This window comes from Uranotaenia lowii, chromosome 2, assembly GCF_029784155.1.
Source record: "Uranotaenia lowii strain MFRU-FL chromosome 2, ASM2978415v1, whole genome shotgun sequence".
In the NCBI taxonomy this organism is placed as follows: domain Eukaryota; kingdom Metazoa; phylum Arthropoda; class Insecta; order Diptera; family Culicidae; genus Uranotaenia; species Uranotaenia lowii.
In genome coordinates, this window is record NC_073692.1 from 269,435,423 (window position 1) to 269,460,236 (window position 24,814).

General features: G+C 35.8%; 1 protein-coding gene across 3 annotated transcripts in view; it reads right to left on the reverse strand.

The window, feature by feature from the left end:
- LOC129744161 (ras GTPase-activating protein raskol) overlaps positions 1-24,814 on the reverse strand; it is an 82,670-nt gene that overhangs the window by 46,544 nt on the left and 11,312 nt on the right. For 2 of the 3 annotated variants that reach the window (XR_008736838.1, XM_055736571.1), the window contains exon 2: positions 13,067-14,347. Coding sequence is in view for 2 of the 3 variants with exons in the window: in XM_055736571.1 (XP_055592546.1) it covers positions 13,067-13,988 (922 nt within the window). In the remaining variant the exon portion in view is untranslated. The remainder of the gene's footprint in view (positions 1-13,066; positions 14,348-24,814) is intronic. The other variant, XM_055736572.1, reaches the window with a different exon arrangement.

Genomic DNA, 24,814 nt, shown 5'->3' on the forward strand with positions numbered 1-24,814 from the left:
GTAGGGGAGATGGGGGCATAATGGCCACCTTAAGGAAAACGGTTATTTAACCATAGAAAATAGCTATAATATGGAGGTTACATTATTGTTTCGTGTTCAGACACTTGAAAAGCCTATTCCCTAACGGACTGAAACGTGAAAAACTAGATGAAAACGTTAAAAAATGCATTTTAAAAAAATTTGCCAAAAGCTGAAAACCAGCCACTGTGGAGGCATAATGAGAACCCCCCCTGAGGCAGTATGAGCACCATTAATCAGAGCAAGATGTGCGTTTTTGCCGGGGAATCTAGCAGCGAATTCAATTCGATGAAGTTAGGTGAGTCGTAGATTCATCAAACAAAGCAATAACAAAATAATCTAGGTCTGTTTGTAGAATACAAACAATTCACGCACGCTCATACATTAAGTGCTTTGTTCGGAGGATGATGCTACTAGCCGTATAATGTAACAATAAAAAAATCGATCATGAATTGTGAATGGAAAAAAATCACCTCGAACAGAAATCTAACTCTAGTCTTTTAATTACCTCTCCAACACCTTACCGATAGGCTAAATTGTCGGATGAAGACTCGTCAAGGTGAGGCGCTATAAATCAATTTTAATTCGCTGCTAGATTCTACGGCAGAAAATGCTCATTATGCCTCGATAATATGGTTCTCTATATGCCCCTAGTCAACAAATCTAAGTAAAAACGTGTTTTAAAATTGATAAAAGTGAAAAATCAAAAATTTTTTGATGGTAAAAATTGAGAAACAATGTGTACATCATGTTGCAGTGCGTACATTATAGATCAAGGTTATTTTAAGATCATAAGAGCTTATTTCGTGGTGCTCAAAAATTATAATATTTTCGTAACTTGAGAACCAAGCTAGTTTTTTTTAAATATCTTTGTAAAGATGATAAGGAGATTCCTTTTTTTGTGAAAAATTAATACTATAGGAAGTACGAAACAAATCCTCATGAAAATTTATTTAAGAAAATACGCACTTTCGTAGAAAAGCGTAGTTCTCATTATGCCTCGGGTGCTCGTTATGCCCCCATCTCCCCTATGTATGAAAATGGTAAAGTTACTTTGAAAATGAACATTTTTGAGAATAAAATTTTAAACTCATTTTCAAGACGAAAACCTGATCAAATTAGATTTTTTTAAATGCAATTCAGTAGTGTAATAGAACTACAGAATAGTTGTAAAATAATGTACCTATATAAAAAAATTAACATGAGCGAGCTGCTAGAGGGATGGTTTATCACATTTTTTGTGACGTCACGTCACGAAAAAGGTTCATTTGTTGAGTTTTCTCTTAACTTACAATTTAAAAAACTTTGTGATCATCTAAATCTAGATCATCACTTTTAGAAATCGGCCAGCCGTTCGTTCCCGAGATTGGGAAATGTGCGGTCCAGTCCGGTTGCCTGGATATCGAGGAAATAAGCCTAGTTTTCTTCCGGATTATGAATAATTTCTGCGAAATTCCAAATTCTGAACTTGCTAAAGCAAAATCAATTCGCATGTTTTTTTTTTAAATATTGAGATAAGTTATGCCTTGGTAAAAATTATTTATCATGTGTTTATTTTTCAGCTTTTCTCTTACTTTTTTTTAATTTTCTAAATTTAGAATATTCTGAAGACTCGTTCGCTTGACGTCATGAATTTTTAAAGTTCTTAATTTGTAATGACATATGTAGCGAGATGTCAGGAACAAAATTTTGAAGATTAAAATATTTCGGCTACATAAACTTCAGTTGAATTTAGCCTCATACTACTGGATTTGTGAAAGGATTAGCTAAAACTGGGGAAGGGTCACGAAAACCTTGATAATTTTAAGTAATTTTTTTCTCTTTACTATGTTATTTTAAAAGCTTTTCTTTGCCGAAGAAGTTATAAATATTCTTCTTATGTTAATATGTTTAAATCATTCACTTTAACATCACCCAAAGTATTCATTTAAGCTTGATATGGACTTTTAATTTTCTTTAAACGATATTTGCCAACGCATTAAAATTGATATAAAATCGAACAATGTTAGAAGAGTTTGCGATCTAGAGGAGAATCTATGAACTTATTGGTAATCAAAAACAAATTTCGAAGATATATCCTGGAATTAGAAAAAAAAACTCTGATGGTTTCAACATTGTTTTTGCGAAACTCATGTTCACTGATCATTCATATATTTTGTTTTTTTTTTGTTTTAAAAACATTAACCACTTAAGCCACATTAACTCTTTCAAACTATGAAATTTTGAAAATTAGAATTTTTTGTTCTTCCGACTTAAAAGGTTGCCGACCACTGGACTAGTACAGTATGATGTGTTTAAAAAAATTAAATAACTTATTAACCTCAAGTCGGAAAAAAATGATAAGGATAAGGACTTAAATAATCTTTAAGAATTCGTAGGCTGGAAAATTGACAATTTATGCCAAAAAACCTGTCAAAAAATCGTTACATTACGCTGAAATGTATCTTAAGCGCATACACTGATCGGCAAAATTATTTGACACACGCTAACTCGTCGCATTTATTTCAATTTACAGTAACTCTTAATAGTTTGTAATATTTGCATATTTTAGATTCTGGGAAAAGTTTTTTATCTAAGGGCAAGAAATTTTCTATACTGAACTCTTCTTCCATAAAAATGAGAGAATCTGTTGAACAACGAGAATTTAAACAGAACGCTTAAAGTGTCGCAAACTTATATCCATCAGTGTACCAATAAATCGACGATGAAAAGAAAATCGTTTTAATGTCTATCTTTGAATTTTTATAAACCACCAAATTAAATTCGGAGACAAAGTTATAAAATATATTGTGAAATATTAGTCAGAATTTTGATTTTCGATTAGTTTATCTACTCTTTCGCAATGTTTGCACGTGGTGTTTTATTAATTATTGTATGAGTTTTAGGAATTATGTTCGTCAAGTTATGTCGTGAGACGGAATACTACGAAAATAAATAAATGTATGAAGATACCAGAAACTACCTTATACACGAAAGTCCAATCGTGTTGCAGTCTTCGGGTGAAATATTTGTCTCAACTTAGGCTTTAAGATAATCAACCATAAAAAACAATCAGCTAGTGATGAAAAAAGTTATTGATGAAAAACCAGTATTTATCGTTCCTCCCGGGCAAAATACCTTAAAATTTTATTCACGTTTGGGACTCAAGCAACCCCTCCCTATGGTCAGATCTTCCTGAAATTTGGCATGTGACCTTTCGGTAAGCTAATAAATAATTTTGACTTGAAGCGAGTGAGATTTATCATGTTTCATTCTTCCTATACTATGATAAGTGTACTGCGGTTCGTTCAATTATTAAAAACTACAAAAAATACTGTTATGGTAAAGTAGCCATAGCTTCTTCAACTTTCAACCGATTTTGATAAATAACCACTTGAAATCTTTGTTTTAAATTGAAATTCAAGCGCAGAGGAAAATCAAATTTTTTAAATGTTACCATCGAGTCTAAAACTTTCGCTGAAACAAAATTTTCTCTAAAAAAATGCGTTTTTTATAATTTTTTCTATCATAAAGTCACTAATATCAACAATACTGTTGATCTTACGCAAAAATAATGTTCAGATAATCGATAGAAAATTTATTCACCTTCAATACGCAAAAGAGGGATTTCAAATTACTGTTATGCCGTCTGAGATATTTGCATCGAAGTACAAGAACTTTTTTTATTTTTCCAAAATTTCATATTTGGAGCATAACTCAAAAACGGTTCTACTGAGATTTTTTTGAATTTCATTTTCGGATTCAGCGTCCGATTTTATATTAAAAATATTGGTCAGTCAATCAAGTTCACGATTTTTTTTAAATTTTGTAAACTAGTGTTATTTCAATGTTTTTATTTATCAATCTGAATCATATTTTATATTGGAAAAAAACAACACGGAATTCATAATTATATTTCTATAGAAATTCGAGAACTAATTTGACTTGAAATGAAAAAAAAATCAGTCAAAAAAAAAATTATTTATGTCAATGAAATCTCAAATTCTCAAAATCAAAATCATCTTCAAACATTTCATAATGATGATACAGTGATAACGTCCATGTCAATAATGAATCATCCTGAATACCTTTATCTTCAAAAGTTTTTGAAAGTCCCTGAGGTTTGTTTATTGTGCTGGACAACTTTGCAAATATTGATCTATGCCTTACTTCATGACTGTAGGCACTCAGCCGTTTATCAGACAGTCTTTGGAATTCGAAAAAAAATTCACAGTATTTCAAAACTTAGTAAAATTTAAGTTGGGGTACAGTTTACCAAAAGTTTGGTTCAATGCAATAAAATGATTTTAGATGATTTTTATACAAATTAATCACTTTCCATAGAAAAAAATAATGCCTACGAATCAAACCACTTGAAGCTACTTTTCAAAGTCAAGTGCCGGCCGCAATAAACTTAGTTAGGGCAGTTCGACTGTGACTCAGCCCGGGGGATTAATTGAAAATCACTCTAATCGAAACCAGTGATAAAATAAAATCGTGACGTTGTCGTCTTTCTACCAATAGCGTAGTCACACGCCATGTCACCTCCATCCAGTTGAGTAGCGCAACGTAGAGCAGAATGAAATCAACGCCTCACCGGGACAAAAAATGAGAGAAAGAAGGGAAAAAACTCACTAGCTAACTGGGAACGACTGTGTGGCATGAACCGGAAAAAGTGACACCGGCATTTGAAAGCATAAAAAAGAACACCACCTGCTTCCGCTAAAAGCATAACGTCATACATTGGTAGTGAACGAATGAGTGTGAGGGAAAAAACGCTCGGTGGAATAAAATTTGGACTCATTCAACCACGGAGACAGAATACCAAATAGGAAAAAGTTCACCCTGAATTTGCTTTGCTTTGGAGAAGGTCTTTAAACGTGACCCACGATTTTTGTTTCAACTCAACAATCTTTAAAATGATAACGCACTTCACACAACTGAATCGTAGATGTTTTAAGGTTGAAACTTAAACTAATCATCCAAAAACGTCGGCGTTCGGGGGATTAATTAGTTGTATTTTTCCGACGAATCGTGGAAAAATGCTAGTCGCGTGACAAAAACATCACATCGAAGCTCTTCGCGCACCGCCACAACAACAAACAACAACTCCCGTGTGCTGTTGATGAACCTGAGAATTCAAAACAAAACGACAAAAGCAATTTTCCACTCGAAAGCACTCGACCGGCAGCTCATCGCTTGGAGATGTTCAAACGTTCAAACGTGTTGTGTAGTCCGAAAGTGCAAACATACTTAGCCCATGGTTGGATGCACGAAGCTCATCGAACTGCCCCCCCGAAATCGGATGTGTGTGTGTGTTTTTTTTTTCATTTTCACCAGTAGATTGTTGATTTTTTTCCATTCATTCAAACAGTCGGAACACCTTTTCCTCGATAATAAAGGATTTATATGTCCCGGAGCAGCAGCACAACTCTGAAAGTGCCAATAAAGTTTACGACGACGACGATGACCTGAAGCCAAAAAAGGAGGCCCGATGAAAGTCGACGAGAGAGAAAAAAAATGGTTCGATTGATAGTTGTGCAAATATGATTGGGACTTGGAGCTGGTTCAATGACACACCCAAACTCTTCGAGCGAATTTTTCTGGCGACAATTCGACTGGCACCTGACGTCATGAAGAGAACGTTAATCTACTTGAGCGCCATTCGAGGGTGCCGGAATCATTGATCAGCTAAGTTATCACATGTTTTAAAACGCCAACCACCTAATCTCAATTGAGATTATTTCTGTTATCATTTTCCTCACACATGTTATAAGGAAACAAAAAGGGCCAAATGGACAGTTTTAATTTAAATTCAAACGATTCGTCATAAGTCTAGTGAATTGTGAAATGAGCTGGTTTTTTTCGTAAAGCGGCCAACCACACTCCCCCACTCCAAGAGGCTCAAATTCAAAATTCAAAACCAGATGCTATAAAAAAAACAAACAATTCGAGAATTTAACTTAGAGTTCCAATTCGTAAGTTGGATTTGATATTTACAAGCGAAATAAAAATTCAAAACCCGAAAAAAATAACATTTGAAATTGGGGTTTCTGATTAAAATTTTGCATTCAAGATTCGAAAACACACAGAAAAATTTTTGACAATTACGTGTCACTGAAAACTGCAATCTTTAAAATAAATCATCTGTAATTAACAAAACCTGAAATTTTAAATTGTTTTCCTTGAAAGTTAACGAAGATTCATTTAATATTACAGCAAATGTCCTATAAAAAACTTATACACTAAAAATTAAATGTCACGTAATCATAATATTTTCGACCTGTAAAATTGCGGTAAATGTCCTGCTCCTTTTGTTACAGGACATTTGCGTAATTTAACAGGAAATAATTTTTGCTGTGCAATTCTAATTAGCAGAAAAAGCAGTCATCATTCAGAAAAAGCATTCAGATTTCAAATGTAAATTTCTACTGGGATGAGGGTATTATAGTTTTCATTTAAAGGTCTTTATTTTAAACTGTAATTTAGATGAAGATCATAAACGAAAAAAAAAATGAAATCAGCTGTTGAAAGTTAAAAATAGTATTTTCAAGTTTTGCTTGAGTAACTGGAAATTCGTCAACCTTTTCAATTTACAAAAATCTTTTGTCCAGATTTTCTTTAAACATAAACAAAAATTGAAATGGAACCGCTGCTTGTGCTGGGTGAGGTATTGCTAGCAATGCAGTAATGCAATACCTCGTAGCAGGGCACCAGCATTGATGTCAGTTGAATTGATTGCTTTTCAATGCCAAAATACATGATGTTGATAATGATGATGATGGTGGTCCCACCTCATTCCCCTACAAAGGGTTTGAGCTGGTTGAGTTATATTTAAGATAATTTAGGTAATAATTTTTCAGAATCAGTATTTAAATAAAAACGGGCTGAAATCTGTTTTGTGCATGCAATGCACATTTAATAAAAAAAAATTCAATGACAATTTAATTTTATATTCGCGGGCGTGGCTCAATCATATATAGACTTTCTCTTTATCTTTTACTCAACTCTACTGAAGGCAGAAGGCCAAAAATCAAAAAGAAAAGCAAATCTCATCATCATCATCGGACGAAAACAATGACTTGTCTTCTTACTGACAATCTTTTAAAAAAATTGTCAGATGTTACATACAATCATCCCTTATTATCTATCTGAATTTAGAGTTGCGCTAATAAAAAAAAAGTAGGTGTTCTCACTTCCGAGCCATTTCTAGTATTGTATCCATGGACATCATGTCCTATACGATTACTTACATACGATGGCACATGGTTATGAAGTATTTCATAAAGGAACATCATTGTTAAATATTTGAAAACGATCACACACACATAGGATCTCAGTGAAACTTTATGTTTCTTTGAAGAGATCTTTTATCCTTAACTTTATGTGTACATTTTTCGAAGTTATGATGGCTAGCATCTAACAAATGCTAAAACCACCAGACCACAGAAAGTGTACTATGTATGCCATGACCGGGATTCGATCTCATGAACTTTAGCGTAGATGACTTGAACTCTAACCACTACGCCAAAGCGGCTGGCTTTGTTTGATAGATAACCATTGCAGAGCGTCCAACAAAAACCGAGAGGAAGTATATCGACTACATTTCAAAATCAGGCTTCCAAAATGGGCTACCTTTTTTAAGGGTGGTTTTCATCAATGTTAATGATTCGGGTGGTCGAACATATTGACGCCTCAATAACAGAGATGAACACCACCCTTAAAAAAGTTAGCCCTTTTTTGAAGCCTAATAACTTTTTTATCTTAACTCTAACCAAATGCAGTCTTCGGATGAAATATTTGTCATAGTTTAGTCTTTGAGAAAAGTCGTGTTTAAAAGAAATCGGGCGAAGGTAACCAAAGTTATTGACGAAAACCTGGTTTTTCATGTTTCTCCCAAACAAAATGTCTCAAAATCTCTTACAAATTTTAGGCTCGTTGAGCGACCCCTTTCTGTGAACCATTTGGGGCACTCTAATGTACATTGTAAACTAAATGGGCCCAAGCACACTTCCTTTAGGTACACCAAGAGAACTACCCGATAGACTCGAAATACAATTATTAAAAGATGTTTTTTGAGCTCGGCTTCATAGGTAACTGTTAAATCACTTGATCAATTGAATCAAATTCCAAATTGTTTCAACGTTTCCAATTACAACGGTCTAGATATTGTTTCAAAGGTATGTTTCAAATCCAAAAATACAGCCAAAACTGGTTCTTTCTTCTCAATATTATGTTTCCATTTTGCTGAGACAAGATTCAACGCAGTTTCACACGAATGTTTTTCTTGATATCCTGATTGTTCTGGTATGAGTACAATGAGTCAATTAAACAATTTAATCAACTGTTCTTTAACTACAAGTTCTAATTTTTTTTCAAGTGTTTGCAACATGTTGATTGAACGAAGCTCTTCGGATTTAGTCGTTCCAGCAATCTTCTAAATATCCAAATTTCCAAATCTGCGGCACATGTCCAGTTTCCAATGATTCATTTATAAGTTACAGCAATGGTTGGGCAATGACATGAAAACAATTCTGGATAATTTGTGCAGTTACATTATCAATTCCAGCTGATCTTTCTAGTAGAAAACAAATCAATTTCAGTTCAATGTTACTTACAGTTCGAAAAATTTCTAATTTTCAGTTAATCCGAACATAAAGTTCATCAGGCTCACTGACAGACTCGATACTCTGGTGGATTTGAGAGACGCTTTCAATGAAATATTCGTTAAATTTACTAGCAATAACGTAAGACGAGGTTTCTTCGACTGAGTCAAATGTAACGACTTCCGGGGATTTATTCTGTGAATTCATCAAATTTTTCAAAATTTTCCATAGTTGTTGTGATCAATTTTCTTTTGAATATACTCACTTATAATCTTTTTTAAGGAGCTTTAATTATATTTTCTTGTGATTGTGTACTGATTCCACGTTGAAGGGCTATTTGACCTACAGAACTTTATGTAAAGCCTATATCTTTTGCGTTTAAGACGCCAAAGTTCAAATTTGTACCAGCTACTGGAATTAGTAACTTGTACATATTTTTCTGTTACAAGCTGATTTGTACATGTTTTCAGAATATCCGTCCAGATGGGATTCCAGTACAATTTATCAAAGCCGACCATGTAATTTTAGCCCCGCGGGAAAAGGACGGATTGCTGCAATTATCACCCCATCTCCATACTATCGGTATTAAGTAAAATCCTGGAGCAGCTAATGGCAGATCTGGTCTCACAATTCCTGAAGCACCATTGTATACTGTACAGCTATCAGTACGGTTTTCGCTAAGGATCAAGTACTCAAACAGCAGCAACTGAACTGGCAGATGCCATACACAATGCTCTTGATAATCGAAAGTTCATGGGAGTGTTATTCTTAGACCTCAAGAAAGCTTACGAGGCGATTGACCACGCGATACTTTTCCAAAAATTGGATGCCCATGGAATAAGGGGTAATGCGAACATTCTTCTTGCCAGCTACCTAGCCAACAGGAAGCAGTATGTCCAGATAAATCAGGTTTCTAGTGACCTTGGAGACCTGCCTGTTGGAGTCCCTCAGGGTAGCAACTTAGGGCCTCTCCTCTTCGTTGTATATGTGAAAGATTTGCACAAAACTACAATAACAAGGTATCAGAATAGGGGTAGACTTAATGACGGCACGTTATCCAAACATACGGGAAAATTGTGCCTACGAAAATAATGACGTCAGGACCAGGCTTCCGAAAAGTACAGCTTTGCTATGACAGCCTTTTTCTTGCCAAACAAACTGTCTCGGTTTTCCTTACCACTCGGTTCGCTGCTGTACCGTCGGTAACGAATCGTAATGCTTCGGCTACATCGCACACGTGCGAGAACCCAGGCTGTATCTGAACAATCTGGTCAAAGCATGCGTTGCCGAAAGTGTTGTGCTTTAAGCTGTAGCGAACCCAACCGACAGTTCGGTTTTCATCCCTTCATGCCTCATGTTTCGAAAATAATTTCATCTAACTGTCGGCTGCAGGCCGTGACAGTTTTTGCAGGACTGTCACGGGTGACTGTCATGCCCATACCGTACCCATGCCCGATCGTATGCGCTGCTGCTCGGTTTCGAATAGATCGAACGAGTCATCTATTCGCACAGAACTGCAGCATACGATCGGCGCGTAACGCGATGTGTGGTGCCGGCGCAGGTTAGGCGAAAGGGAAGGGGAGGGTGATTGGGGAGGGTGATCACCACCCGCAGTAGCTTCAAGCAAAAGGAAAATTCGTTCGTTCGAAATTAACTCGGCCCGAGCGAATCTCGGCTACAGTCGGACGGAGTAAGTAGTACTGTCATGCGAAATTCAACGCATTGAAAACTGTCACGAAGATATTCCCAAAACTGTCACGAAGCTTAAAAAATTTTCATACCCGCGAACAAACTCTCGCATGGGGTAAAACGAGGCCTCGCTGTACATCGCACGACCGCTCCTTTTAAAACTGTCGGGGAAGAAATATTCGGGAAGCTTTCACCGAGGAGCATGTGCGACTTCCGTAGAATACTGTCGTTCGCCAGTACTTTTCGGAAGCCTGGTCAGGACTATTATTTCCCAGATGTCAAATGATTTGATAGAATTGAAATAATATTTTGACAAAAGACCTTCTTTCACTGAACCTGGATAAGACCAAGTATGTGATTTTTAGTTCAACTCATCGGCTTCCTATCAACTTTAGTCTGCAACTAGTTGATACGACTATCATAGAGCAAGTCAAAACTTTTAGATACCTGGGTCTAAACTTCGATGAACGTCTAAGATGGGACTTGCACATAGACTATCTTAGAAAAGATCTTAGAGCTATTCACATTATAATGTGGAAATTTTCCAGGTTTGTACGACCAAAAAACTAGCGTGCCTGTATCATACATTTGTACAATCCATAGTCTCGATCCGGGGCGCAGCTAGGAAGAAAGATATCAAACCGCTCCAAACAATGAAGAACCGATGCCTAAAAGCTGTTAATAAACGGCCCAGACATTTCTGGAACTACAATCTTTTCCACGATGCTCCACTATCTGTATTACCAATAGCTGCACTAAGGGAACTCCAAAGCGTTATTCAAGTACACCACAAGCTACACAACCCAGTTTTCCACCACAATCAACAAATTAAGTAGCTGAATCACAGATTTCCTACGAGTTCGAGAGGAAACTCGATGCTCAGAAGAGTAAATACAGAGAAAATGAAGAAGTCCTCTGAATACTTCAGCGAGATGAAGAACAACGCTCTAAAGGATATATGAAAAACGCAACAAACAAATATGATCAATAAATGTAACGAGGTATTATTACTTCGGGAGTAGGTGCTGGAAGAGAGACCAACTGTTGGGGCTTTTCCTTGCTCAATAATAAAAAAAATCGTGAGAACAGCAGTTTTTTGGTCTAAGCAATTATTAAAAGCATTCAAACCTCAGTTTATTACTTAAAGCTCTGATAACGTTTGCTGCGAATATTTATTCTAGCATATCATTAGAATTTTACTCTCAGGTTCTATAAAATCATCTAAATCTAAATCTAAATTCTATAAAAAAAATCTAAAATCGTAATAATGATAGTTTCATGGTCATTTATTTTTAAATCAAATGCTTATAACTTTTTTGTCTAATAAGATACGAAGTTACGGTCATCGAAAAAGGAGTTCAGCGGAATTTTTTTTAAAGAATCTATAAATTGGCACCGAAACCATTTGCAGCCTCGGTTTCACAGAAGAAACATCATTTAGATGTTGATTTTTTCAGAACAAAATATTAAATTTTCTCATGTTACTTGAAAATTCTGCAAAAATTCATGGATGAGTTTTGGACAAAAACAAACCTCTGAGACCCCAGGGTTTGAGAAATTTTCATTCTGCATTCCAAATCTCCGAATAAGTAGAGCTAAGGAAAGGGTAACAGACTAAGTAAAGACAATTTTAAGAAGCTAGAATTCTCAGATTCGCACAGAAAAGGAAATGATAAAAATGAAAAATTCAAAAAAAGAAACCCAAGTTATGTTTCATCAATTCGAATAGCTCTTTCCCAGCTTCATTATGAGAACTGTGAGTATCGTTAAGAACTTAAATTTCAGCTGTGTAGATTGCTATAAGCACCCTTGAAAAAGCTTGATATGTTTATAAAAGCTAGTGTGTGTTATGGAACATTGAATTACTTGTGTACGTGTTTTGACTATGATGGTAAATCTAAAAGGATTTCATTGAAATGCATGACCATGGCTCATGAATTTTATTGGAATCCTTACATATTTACAAACAGAGTCGGAAAATCACCATAATTAGATCTGCAAGCATTCGATGAGCATCATCATCAACTCAATGCAATCAACAGGAAGCTGCCGGCTCAGTTCCGGGCTATGAATAGCCGCTGCATCTTATGCTTTACATCCCCACAGGAAAAGTGAAAACTATACCAGTAAAACGAACGAATTAACAAAGGTAAAAAAATTGTAAGATCTCTGGCGACCTAAAGATGACTATTGTCGAGCCATTTATTTGTTCCCCAATCGGTGAGCAAAAGAAAGAACGGAAAAACGGAAGTATTAAGTAGGTAGCGTCTCACGTTGATACCTCCCTATACAATCGTTTCTCCCGGAAGGAAGAAGAATAAAGTGTGTCTTTCGGCTGCGGTTTTCTTTCTTTCTTTATTTTTGACCGCTCCCCCTAGAGAAAAAATCGACGAAAAAATAGGATGAAACGCAAAGTGTGTTTAGGTTGTGGTTATGATCATTTTTTTGTGTTTTTCGGTTTTTAACTTTCGACTGTGTCGGTTTCCACCGACTTTCGATGCGATGCGTGACATAAGCGTTATTACCGATTCAACTTCGTGGGATGAATCAAAAAGTGAGCTGATCATTGTAGGCTGAACATCAGTTTTTTTTTAACCAAAAATTGAATTGTTGTTTTTTTTCTTCGAATAATCATTTTGGAAGCGAAACTGTTTGTAGCATGTGCAAGTAGCATAAAACGAACACTAGCGATAAGCTGCCAATCAGGGTGACACCACCTGGTTGATAACGAAAAAAGGAAAACAAAAAAAGCTAAGGTTGCAAAAATCACTCACCGGAATGGACGGCGCTTTCCTCTTCCTTGTCGTCCTTGCCGCTGACCAGGAAATCCCGGGCCATTTCCTCGGCCTTTTCGCCGGCCCGCACAAATTTCTCCAGCCGGGCAAAGTCCAGCTCCTTGACCGTGATCTTCCGCATGTTCAGACAATCGATACTCTGGTCCACGCATTTGGAGGTCAAACTTTTGAGCAAAGAGTTGCTTCGGGACAGTTTTGTCGAGTGCGTTCGTCGAATAAAGCTGAGCGACTTTTTCGGACTCAGTGCCGAATGTGGCGAACAGTTGAGATCGGTGGAATGCGCTGAACTGTTGAGGGCTCCTGTTCCTCCTCCCCCGCCAGCATCCGAGGAGTAGTTAAGTGAAATCTTCGGCGTCGATTTGAGCAGGAAGGAACTTTTCGGTGGGAAAGTGTTGGCTGGAGACATGTTCTGCGGTAGCGTCTTGGACTTTTCCTTGGCCGGCGAAGGCACCAGGAGCGAGGGTTTTTCTGGCAGGTTGAGGATGTTGTTCCGACTCCGGGACTTCATCAGCCGGATCGGCGTCGAGGTATTGCTTTGCTTCTGATGGCACGTGGTTTCATCGTCATCGATGTTGACGCTAGCATTTAAAACAATGCCATATCGTTTGAGCTTATTCTCACGTTCGCTGCTCACGAGCATGTTGTTGGACGAATTGAGCGAATCGTCCAGACTCCACTCGAAGCTGCAGGCACTAAGATCCGGATTGTAGATCCGCTCGAGGGATCGCTTCTGGTACTCGTCGGTGGGTCGCCCAGGCGTAGAACTAATCACCTCCTGAGGCGCACCAGCATCGTCCTCATGATGTTGGCAGGAATGGTCCGAGGTCAGCGGAACGTAAAACGTTGACCGCCTTCTGGACGATTCCGTTGAGGCAAACGAAGTATCGGCTGCTTGCAGCATGTTGTTTGTACAAACGGAAACTTTTCATCCAAAACAAAAGTCGATAAACTTAATAGTAACACTGAACGGGGCGGCGCTCACTTTTAGAGGGCGCGCACCACATGTAGGTAAAAACGTATGCAGATAAGAAATCACAAATATTTCATTGTTCCATTCTGCGCAACACTCACTGGCAACTTCACGTTTCGATTCGATTAAGGCTGTTTTGCCTTATCACACACAACACACACTTTTAAGCTATTGGCATTTGCCAATGTTTTGTTTGATGCCTCTTTGTCGATTTGCTGCCGGACAACGTTTGGGATGTGGGTGGAAAACTTTGGGTTTGTTTTTTTTTTTTCGTTCGTTCACTTAATCTGCTGGTAGGGAAAGGAAGATTTTTCATTGAACTCGTTTGCATGTTAAGATTTGAAATTGGTATTTACTACTCGTTTGTATTAATATTGTACCCGGAGTTCACGCAATGCTTACAAGGAATTTACTGTGAAGTTAATTAGGTTTTTTTGTGTGCTCTTGTATGTTGAAGATTTCTTTGCCATTCAGGGAAAATTTGTAGAAATTTGTTAACTAAACTTTCAAAATCAATCAACTTAGAAATACTTTTTTCAGAAAACTAAATTCAAGTTATTTTTACCTTTACATAAAGGTACCTTAGTCATAGCTGTATTTAGTAACTGAGAGTTCATCATCAGGCTTGAAATGCTGAAATTCAATTAATTTAAAGAAACAAAATAAATAAAAAAAACATCTTATACCAATTTCAATTGGACATGTCAATATTTCATTTCAGTCTTCAAATGTATATTGCTGTAATCATGGTTGGTCGGCTCCTCCCGAACAACAAAGAGTTGGGAGAAAACAACAATGTTTTCAGTTCGGCTTCCGAGTGTAATCCTCTTCCGCTGATCTTGCTTCACTCGTTATCCGAGTTTACACAAGCTGTGTAAGTGACTCGGACGGCAATTGTGAGAGCTTTCGCATCTGAATGGGAGAAAGAGAATTTCAGCCAAGAGCACCCTAGTTTTTCAGTCATACACCTCAGTATAAATGGAGAAAAAAATTATTTAGACTCCCACCACACAATGTACAAAAATCACAACAATTCCTTCCCTGCTCTCAGCGTTGCCACATTCTCTCAATTTTTAAATAATCAAAATGAATTAATTTGTTAAAAAGTGTTTGAAAATCCAGAAACCACTTACAACTGTGTTATTATTTCTCATTATATCTCATAATTGAATTTCACACAAATCGAATTCTGTCTTTTTCTATGATTTGTTATTTCAAAAGATGAAATCTGAACTAATCTTAACCAAATCTTTTAATTCTGTCTTCTGTGCGGACAGAATCTTTACCAAAAAAAAGATGAAAAAATTTATACTTTTTAAGATAAATTTGTACTAGTGGCTAAAATGTCCACTGCTGTTTGCTATTGATTTTTTTTCTTGCAAAAATAGCTGTCAAAGGTGGCGTTGAAAGCAGAGGTGCCAGGTCGTTTGGTCAAAAAATCCTGATACCGTGAAGAGAAAAAAAAAACAATATTTTTCAAGATATCAGAAGATTTGTGGAAATAAAATACAGCTTTTCTTAGATTGCATAAATGAAGGCGAAATAACATTAACAGTAACTTGCTTGCTGGCTTGCAGTTTATATCGAACAGTTTATTTCAAACATGAGGACAATTCGAGAGTTTTTGAAACATCGGGACGGCCTTTCAAAAATCAGGACAAATTCTGAAAAATCTGGACACCTCTGGCACCTCTGGTTCGTACGTTCTCGTAAACGTACCAAGAAAAAACTGTGTTAGCTCTCAGATTTCTTCTCAACACAATGCGCAATGGATTTTTCCGGAGAAGGGAATTCATTTCATCAACGGATGGGGATGCTCTAACTCACTCTTATGTGTTGACAATCTCACACTTGATTGCAATGTGATTTATCTCTCCTCGCACAGCTTGGGGGAGCAGACGAATAAAATTGTACTCTCATTTACTGGACAAGCCGATCTGAGGAGTTTTGCCATCCAAGACCGTAACTGGTTAAGAAATTCTTAATAAGTATCTAGAAAAAAATTTGAGATATAAATTTAATATTCTGTATTTTCAAAATGCATCAAATGGGACATTTGGTTTAGAAGAAATGACGGGGCACAAGCAGTGGTGTCAATTTAATTTATTGAATCAAAGCAATCGAAAGATTCCTTTTAATTCAACCTCGGTAAATGAAAAGTTCATATACCAGTATTTCGATAGCAACTTACTACCTTCTTCAGTGAACGTTTTCGATTTCGAATCATGGAAATCAAAAAAATCATGGATGAGTTTTGAACTAAAACGTAGCTTTTAAAAGCCCAGGGTTTGAGAAATTCAAAAATGACCCCAAATCGACTCAGTCTAATGTAGTAGAGTGTTAAAATCTTCAGTTTCAATTTACCTATTACTGGAAACGCTAAAATGGTCGGGAAACGGGCAATCTATTAACAATAAAATAACATGAAAAAAAATCAGTTCGCCTTATTCTGCACAATTTGTTCCTATTCCTCATTTTGCCTATCGTTATGTTTTTACTTTTGTCTATGGGGTAAAGACATAAGCTTGGCAGGTCATTTACTCAAAAATCGATATTCCATCTTATGACTAGGGTAGAAACGAAATAAGGAACATATTAAGAAAAAGTGTTCATAATTTTTATTCAACCCTTTAATGCATAGTGTTGATTTAAAAAAACACTAGTTAAAATCTAAATATCTCGGAAACACATGAAATTTTTTGGGTTATGTATTCACAAAAAATATATTCGATGTTAACAGAATTTTGCCCATGGTTTTTTTAATGTCTGATAACGATGAAAGAATGCAAAAAATTGCAAAAATCAAATTTATTAATTTTTTGAAAAAAAAAAATGTTGTTGTAAATAGCTGTTATTTCTTAAAATTTGAAATTCTAACAAATGTTTAAAAAACGTCTCTAATAAAAAAAAAAAAAAAAAACAAATGTTTAGATCCCAATCAATCACAAACATCTTTTTGCACCTAATTAACAGCGTTTGGAAGAAATTTGCAAAAATCGCATCGCAATAAATCAACAATTTAAGAAAATATTTTTCAACTTTGATGGGCCTTAACTCTCATAAGCCTCCAAATAATGGCTTCAAACCTGCTCAGTTGTGAAATTCGAGTTAAAATTATATTATTTCACTAACTTTTCATTTGAAAAAAGTCATGCATTAAGGGGTTTATCATGTTTTTCCGTATTTCGTTGGAATAAATATGGATAGGGTGTCAAATTCAGCATATCGATCCGATTTTTCAAGATATTCTTCCGAAATCGAGAATTTGATTTATGAATGATAATATCAAATTATTATCAGATTTAATGTTACCATTTTCAAACTGACAACATGAATAATCGCATCAGTTTCGAAAGGTTAAGGAGTTCGAGTATTTATCCATTCCCACAGACAGGTGCCTATAATGAGAAGAACTGCATTAAAATGTATTTCCAGGCCCCATTTACATTGAGTGTTAGATAGCTTTACAGATTACCCTTACGAAATTTTATTAAATATTACAGAAGTTTGTTACAGAATTTTAACCAAAAATCAGAGAATTCGAGAATTTATTTTGTCGAAAACATAAATTATTTTTCGGCAGCCTTATTTTTGCTTCGAATCTACCCTAGGGGAGCAATTTATGTCCACTTGTTTTCAATTTCATCTGGAAGAAAATATATTTGAGCTACCTTCAAAGCAAAATTCTTTATTTTTAGTAAAAAGTGTATTCGAAAAAAATGCAACACTTAGTTTCGTGAATAACTTTTGAATGCATGGAGTGAGATTGATAAAATTTTCAGTGAAGCTGCCTAGTAGCAGAATGTTTACATGTGCAAATTTTTGAGACGTTCTGTCAAGTGGTTTTTTAAAATGCCATGGCGTGCACATACGCTATACTATGAAATACTCTTTTTCCAAATCAAGGCTACTTGTGATTATCTTTTCTGTTTTCTGAAGCTTGGTTTGGCTACACAAAATCTTTAATTTGATCGAAGTTATGGCAAATTTAGCACAAAAACAACATATTTGACTTGTTATCACTCCATCAATGTTTTCGAGTAATTGCACCTTTCCAGATCCAACCAACGGGCTTGTGATATAGCTCAGTTGGCAAGTCTGCTGTCTCCTGAACCGATGTCCGCGAGTTCGAGCCCAAGAGTAAACATCGAACACAGTTGTACCGGATGGTTTTTCAATAACGATCCGCCAACTGCAACGTTAATAAAGTCGCGAATGCCATAACAATGGTAAAACGAGTATAATCGAAACAAAAAAAAAGATCCAACCAAAATAGAGAATCAACTTTGCAGGACCTATGGAAGTGTTATTCAGAGAAAAAGGTCGAATTTGGAGGTAGCCTTCTTTGTATATTTAGCGATTCATTGTGTCAACAGTTATGTTAGACTGAATGATTTGCAGCTTTCACAGATCTTCAGCCACTTCAACCGCTAGACATCATATTTTTCCTTTTTTTTTATCTCCGGAACATCCAGGCGAAACTTGTCATCGAAAAGTTTTTGGTTAGAAACCTGCCAGGTGCCCGCTAAAGAGTTCGTTTGACGTAGTTTCTTAAAGCATCTGCCCGCTAGCAGTTCCAATATTTTGCGCACGATTTGACCGCCGTATTATGTTTAACTTTTTGGTAACTTCCCTAATCGAAATTTATGGTTTGCGCTCGCATTCTCTACCTTCATGGAATCATTTATCTATCACTTCATGAATATTGAAATTTGGTATGAATTAGCGCACCATTAGATCCGTTAGGACATCATGAACGATTTATCATATGAACTTTGGTCGAATAGTTGATTTCCAGCTGTTTTTGGGTCTCCCACTAGCACGTTCCTAAATTTTTCGCGACCCTGCCAAAAAATGTAGTCAATGTATTGAACAATATCTCAAAAACCACTTGAAAGAACGTAACAAAAAATTACACATGTTAACAATACACTAGTAAGAAGCTTTACTAAAAATTTCATGAACTTCCAAAACAAAGTGTTGCATTTTTTCGAATACACTCGTTATAAACTTTTCCTTTCGTAAAACAAGACTGCCATCACACTTTGCTGAAGGCAATGGTATATAGAACATTGAAATTATGATCTGGAATAAGTTTTCAATATGGATTTCAGTGATAGTTTGGGATACAGAAGCAAGTATAAAAAGAACATTTGTATACATGACTGAGTATCAAGCATAGATTGTGTGATTAGCATAAAGTTTCTATAAATCGAATCCACTTTGCTCACAAAAGTTCAAGAAGGATTTTTTGATTTTCCTAAGCTTATTACAAATCATAAAAGTCCGTAGAAATATGTTCTACTTTATCCGAGGGAAACGATCCTGTGGCGGTTTCGATTTCAACACGTTTCCATAGAAAAACTAGTACCACCGGCAATAAAATCATAAATCTTCCATTCCCATTTTACAGCATGAGCGATCATCTCTGCTGGATCCCTAGCTATAGTGGCTGGCTGATGCAATATGATCTTTCTCATGAGTGCATTTCGATCTGCTTGTTTCTGAGTATGAGAAAGAAGGCAGAGAATCGGACTTGAACGTGTCAGTAGAAGCTGAGAATAATTAGGACCATTTTCCTGACATTCTCTGAACCGTTCGTTTTTTGTGTTGTTGGACGCCCCCGAGTTCACAACTTGGTTCTAGTCGAATGTGCATAGGCTTACATGTACATCGAAGAAAATTTGTGTACTTTGCCACAAGTAAAGCAAACAAACAGCCATGTCACAAAGAAACGAGAAGAATCACGTTCGGGCTTGCTCTGAAAAGCCTCGAAGCAAATAAGTTAAAATGTTTAGGGAGAGTAGAGGTACCAAGTTTTCCCGTTAACATGCGTTAACTGTTGACGTGCATCTTCGAATCACGCTCGATTTTCCCTTTCATCTCGTTTGTGTACACACAAATTTTCTGAGTATGCGCCGTGTCAAGTCTAGAGTCAAGTCAAGGGCAGGCCACCGGGTCGTCGTCAGTCAGTCAGTCAGGGTCGTAGAACTCCCTCTACGGTTGAAGTTCAAATTTGAAATGAGAAAACGAACCATTCTAATTACCTCGCATGGTGTATGAAATCTTCATGTTTCCCACCGATTTTGGTGTTTCTTTCTTTCTCCTAATGGAACCTCTTTTGGCGCGATGAGATTGGTTGGTACTTCCAATTAGCGATGGTTTTCTGAAGGTGCGTGTGAGCGCATAAGTCACGAAAGGGCCCCCTCTGGTCCCGAGAAAAAAGAAATGAATTAAACCGCTAAAGCAATACGAGGTAGGGGTTATCCACGATCGGTTGAATGATGTCATCCCGGCAGGAATTCAAGGTGCCCTGTAGTAGGTTAACATTCCAGTGACTCATCTGTTTCCTCTAAAGTGCCTCCTGGATGGTACAAAACCAGTCGCAAGATTCACTTGCTCAGAAATGAGATGAGTCGACCGAAGATCAACCACCAAAAGAACCGACCCAAGGCCAAGAAACAGATGAGAATGGAAAACGGTCGGTGATAATAATTCTACAAGTTGCGTTGAGGAGTTTTATGACACCAGCCCTCATCATCCACATCAACAGTGCTAAGTTTCGAAGAAACGAGCGTCTTTTTGCACTTTGGTTGGCGCGTTAGGGAACTTTCCCACAATCGGAAAATCAACAAACGATAAACTTACTTGGCTCGACTTGGCCAACACCGAAAGTGCCATATAAGTTTTAGGACGACGGCAACCCAAAAAACGAGGCAAAAATGACATAAACAGAATTCCAGTAGCTCCCGAGGTTGGGCTGTGTTTCTTTCTTTTTTTTTTGAGAAGGAAATGAAAGTAGAAACACACTAGCAGCATGATATCTTTTGGTTGGAGAGAAGACTTTTTTTATACGGAATGCTCTTCTTGGCGCCAAAGACATTACGCAAATTGATAAGTGGCGTTCCCTCTAATGGGATGTTACTTTTTTCGGGTAATTGAGGTTGGGTAACTTTGAGAAGTAACCCGAAAACATTACTTGATGCCAATGCCAGATGTTTGAAATTTGAAATGTTCCTAGGTTCTAATCATGGAAAAAAAATGTACTCAACCACGGTATAAGGAAATTTCAGATACCGATAGAAAACGCTCACTCAAAAAGAAAGACTTGAAATAAACTATTGTTACTGTCATGAGCATATTTTTTTCATAAATTTTTGACAATTTTAAGTCATTTTTCTTTGTTTAACATGTTATTGACTGCGGTCGCCCAATTGCCCGGACTTCCTATTTAATATGAAATTTAGGGAGGGTCGGATTTTGCCCGGATTTATCCACCTTATTTGCAAAATCAAGCTAAAAACTCAACTTGAGTCATGAATTCTTTACGAAGTTGAAGCATGAACGATTTTCTGTATTTGAGGTGTATTTTACTCGACTGTTTTGAATAATTTCTGGATTTTGCGCAAATTTTCCCGGATATTGACCAGGCCTTGGGTTGAAAATTGGGAAATCATATGCCCGGATTTTGTCATTTTTTTTTTTAATAGAAGGCCCGGACTAGAATTGGTTGACCTTGGATCGATCTTTTGAACTCAAATTTTCCAATTTTTGGATCGACTCTATAGACTTGGAAAAATCGATTTAATCGGATTATTTTCGATTCGATCTTACAATCTTTCAATTTTTACTCCTTACCGATGATTTTGAGATTCCATTTAGTGCACATTTATAATTGTGATTCCGAATCTGAAGTTCGAAATCTGAGTTCTGAATTTTCGAATTTAGGTTCCAGATAATAATTCTTACTAACTATGAGCCAAAAAGCGAAATTAGAATCAGATTTCTCAACCAGAAATCTCATATTTGTATTCTAAATTGTTAGTTTTCTATGTGAAGTCTTTATACAGTTTTTTATTCGAAATTCAACTAATGAATCTAAAAAAAATTGCGAATGATGAAACTGTTTCAGATTTTTGAATTGAGGAACACCATGAAACTTTCTTTAGATCCAATTCTGCATAAGAATCAAACAATAAGAATTAAAATTTCAAAACATCAAAATGGTTTGTTATTTTAAACATCTTCTTTTCATATTCATTTTCAACTTCTTTCGTTTCCTTTGACTTTCTATCTATCAATAAAGTTTCATTATCGTTAGATGTCCCTACTAAAATGGAGATCACTTCTCACCGATAAATTTAACAAAATCTGAATCTGAATTCTGAATCTGAATTCTGAATCTGAATTCTGAATCTGAATTCTGAATCTGAATTCTGAATCTGAATTCTGAATCTGAATTCTGAATCTGAATTCTGAATCTGAATTCTGAATCTGAATTCTGAATCTGAATTCTGAATCTGAATTCTGAATCTGAATTCTGAATCTGAATTCTGAATCTGAATTCTGAATCTGAATTCTGAATCTGAATTCTGAATCTGAATTCTGAATCTGAATTCTGAATCTGAATTCTGAATCTGAATTCTGAATCTGAATTCTGAAACTGAATTCTGAATCTGAATTCTGAATCTGAATTCTGAATCTGAATTCTGAATCTGAATTCTGAATCTGAATTCTGAATCTGAATTCTGAATCTGAATTCTGAATCTGAATTCTGAATCTGAATTCTGAATCTGAATTCTGAATCTGAATTCTGAATCTGAATTCTGAATCTGAATTCTGAATCTGAATTCTGAATCTGAATTCTGAATCTGAATTCTGAATCTGAATTCTGAATCTGAATTCTGAATCTGAATTCTGAATCTGAATTCTGAATCTGAATTCTGAATCTGAATTCTGAATCTGAATTCTGAATCTGAATTCTGAATCTGAATTCTGAATCTGAATTCTGAATCTGAATTCTGAATCTGAATTCTGAATCTGAATTCTGAATCTGAATTCTGAATCTGAATTCTGAATCTGAATTCTGAATCTGAATTCTGAATCTGAATTCTGAATCTGAATTCTGAATCTGAATTCTGAATTCTGAATCTGAATTCTGAATCTGAATTCTGAATCTGAATTCTGAACCTGAATTCTGAATCTGAATTCTGAATCTGAATTCTGAATCTGAATTCTGAATCTGAATTCTGAATTCTGAATCTGAATTCTGAATCTGAATTCTGAATTCTGAATCTGAATTCTGAATCTGAATTCTGAATCTGAATTCTGAATCTGAATTCTGAATCTGAATTCTGAATCTGAATTCTGAATCTGAATTCTGAATCTGAATTCTGAATCTGAATTCTGAATCTGAATTCTGAATTTGAATTCTGAATCTGAATTCTGAATCTGAATTCTGAATCTGAATTCTGAATCTGAATTCTGAATCTGAATTCTGAATCTGAATTCTGAATCTGAATTCTGAATCTGAATTCTGAATTCTGAATCTGAATTCTGAATCTGAATTCTGAATCTGAATTCTGAATCTGAATTCTGAATCTGAATTCTGAATCTGAATTCTGAATCTGAATTCTGAATCTGAATTCTGAATCTGAATTCTGAATCTGAATTCTGAATCTGAATTCTGAATCTGAATTCTGAATCTGAATTCTGAATCTGAATTCTGAATTCTGAATCTGAATTCTGAATCTGAATTCTGAATCTGAATTCTGAATCTGAATTCTGAATCTGAATTCTGAATCTGAATTCTGAATCTGAATTCTGAATCTGAATTCTGAATCTGAATTCTGAATCTGAATTCTGAATCTGAATTCTGAATCTGAATTCTGAATCTGAATTCTGAATCTGAATTCTGAATCTGAATTCTGAATCTGAATTCTGAATCTGAATTCTGAATCTGAATTCTGAATCTGAATTCTTAAGATAAGTTAACCACCGTTAATTAATTTTGTAAATTTATTTTTCGGCATATCGGTGAAAAGTAGTTATGAAATTGATAAAGATGTATAGAGAAGTGAGAAGAAAATTTACAGATGTTGAAAAGAGCGAAAGAGCATTTTTGCGAGGAAACTTATTAACGTACACCATACTTTACCCTGCAACATTTCATTATTTAGGAGAAGTAGTACCGGGATAGAGGTGGCACTACCTTAACCTATACAATGAAATCTGTTTGGTCCGAAGTCTACATGTGGTGGACACGTATACTCCGGACGGGCATAACTACTTTTCACCGATATGCCGAAAAATCTGAATTCTGAATCTGAATTCTGAATCTGAATTCTGAATCTGAATTCTGAATCTGAATTCTGAATCTGAATTCTGAATCTGAATTCTGAATCTGAATTCTGAATCTGAATTCTAAATCTGAATTCTGAATCTGAATTCTGAATCTGAATTCTGAATCTGAATTCTGAATCTGAATTCTGAATCTGAATTCTGAATCTGAATTCTGAATCTGAATTCTGAATCTGAATTCTGAATCTGAATTCTGAATCTGAATTCTGAATCTGAATTCTGAATTCTGAATCTGAATTCTGAATCTGAATTCTGAATCTGAATCTGAATTCTGAATCTGAATTCTGAATCTGAATTCTGAATTCTGAATCTGAATTCTGAATCTGAATTCTGAATCTGAATTCTGAATCTGAATTCTGAATCTGAATTCTGAATCTGAATTCTGAATCTGAATTCTGAATCTGAATTCTGAATCTGAATTCTGAATCTGAATTCTGAATCTGAATTCTGAATCTGAATTCTGAATCTGAATTCTGAATCTGAATTCTGAATCTGAATTCTGAATCTGAATTCTGAATCTGAATTCTGAATCTGAATTCTGAATCTGAATTCTGAATCTGAATTCTGAATCTGAATTCTGAATCTGAATTCTGAATCTGAATTCTGAATCTGAATTC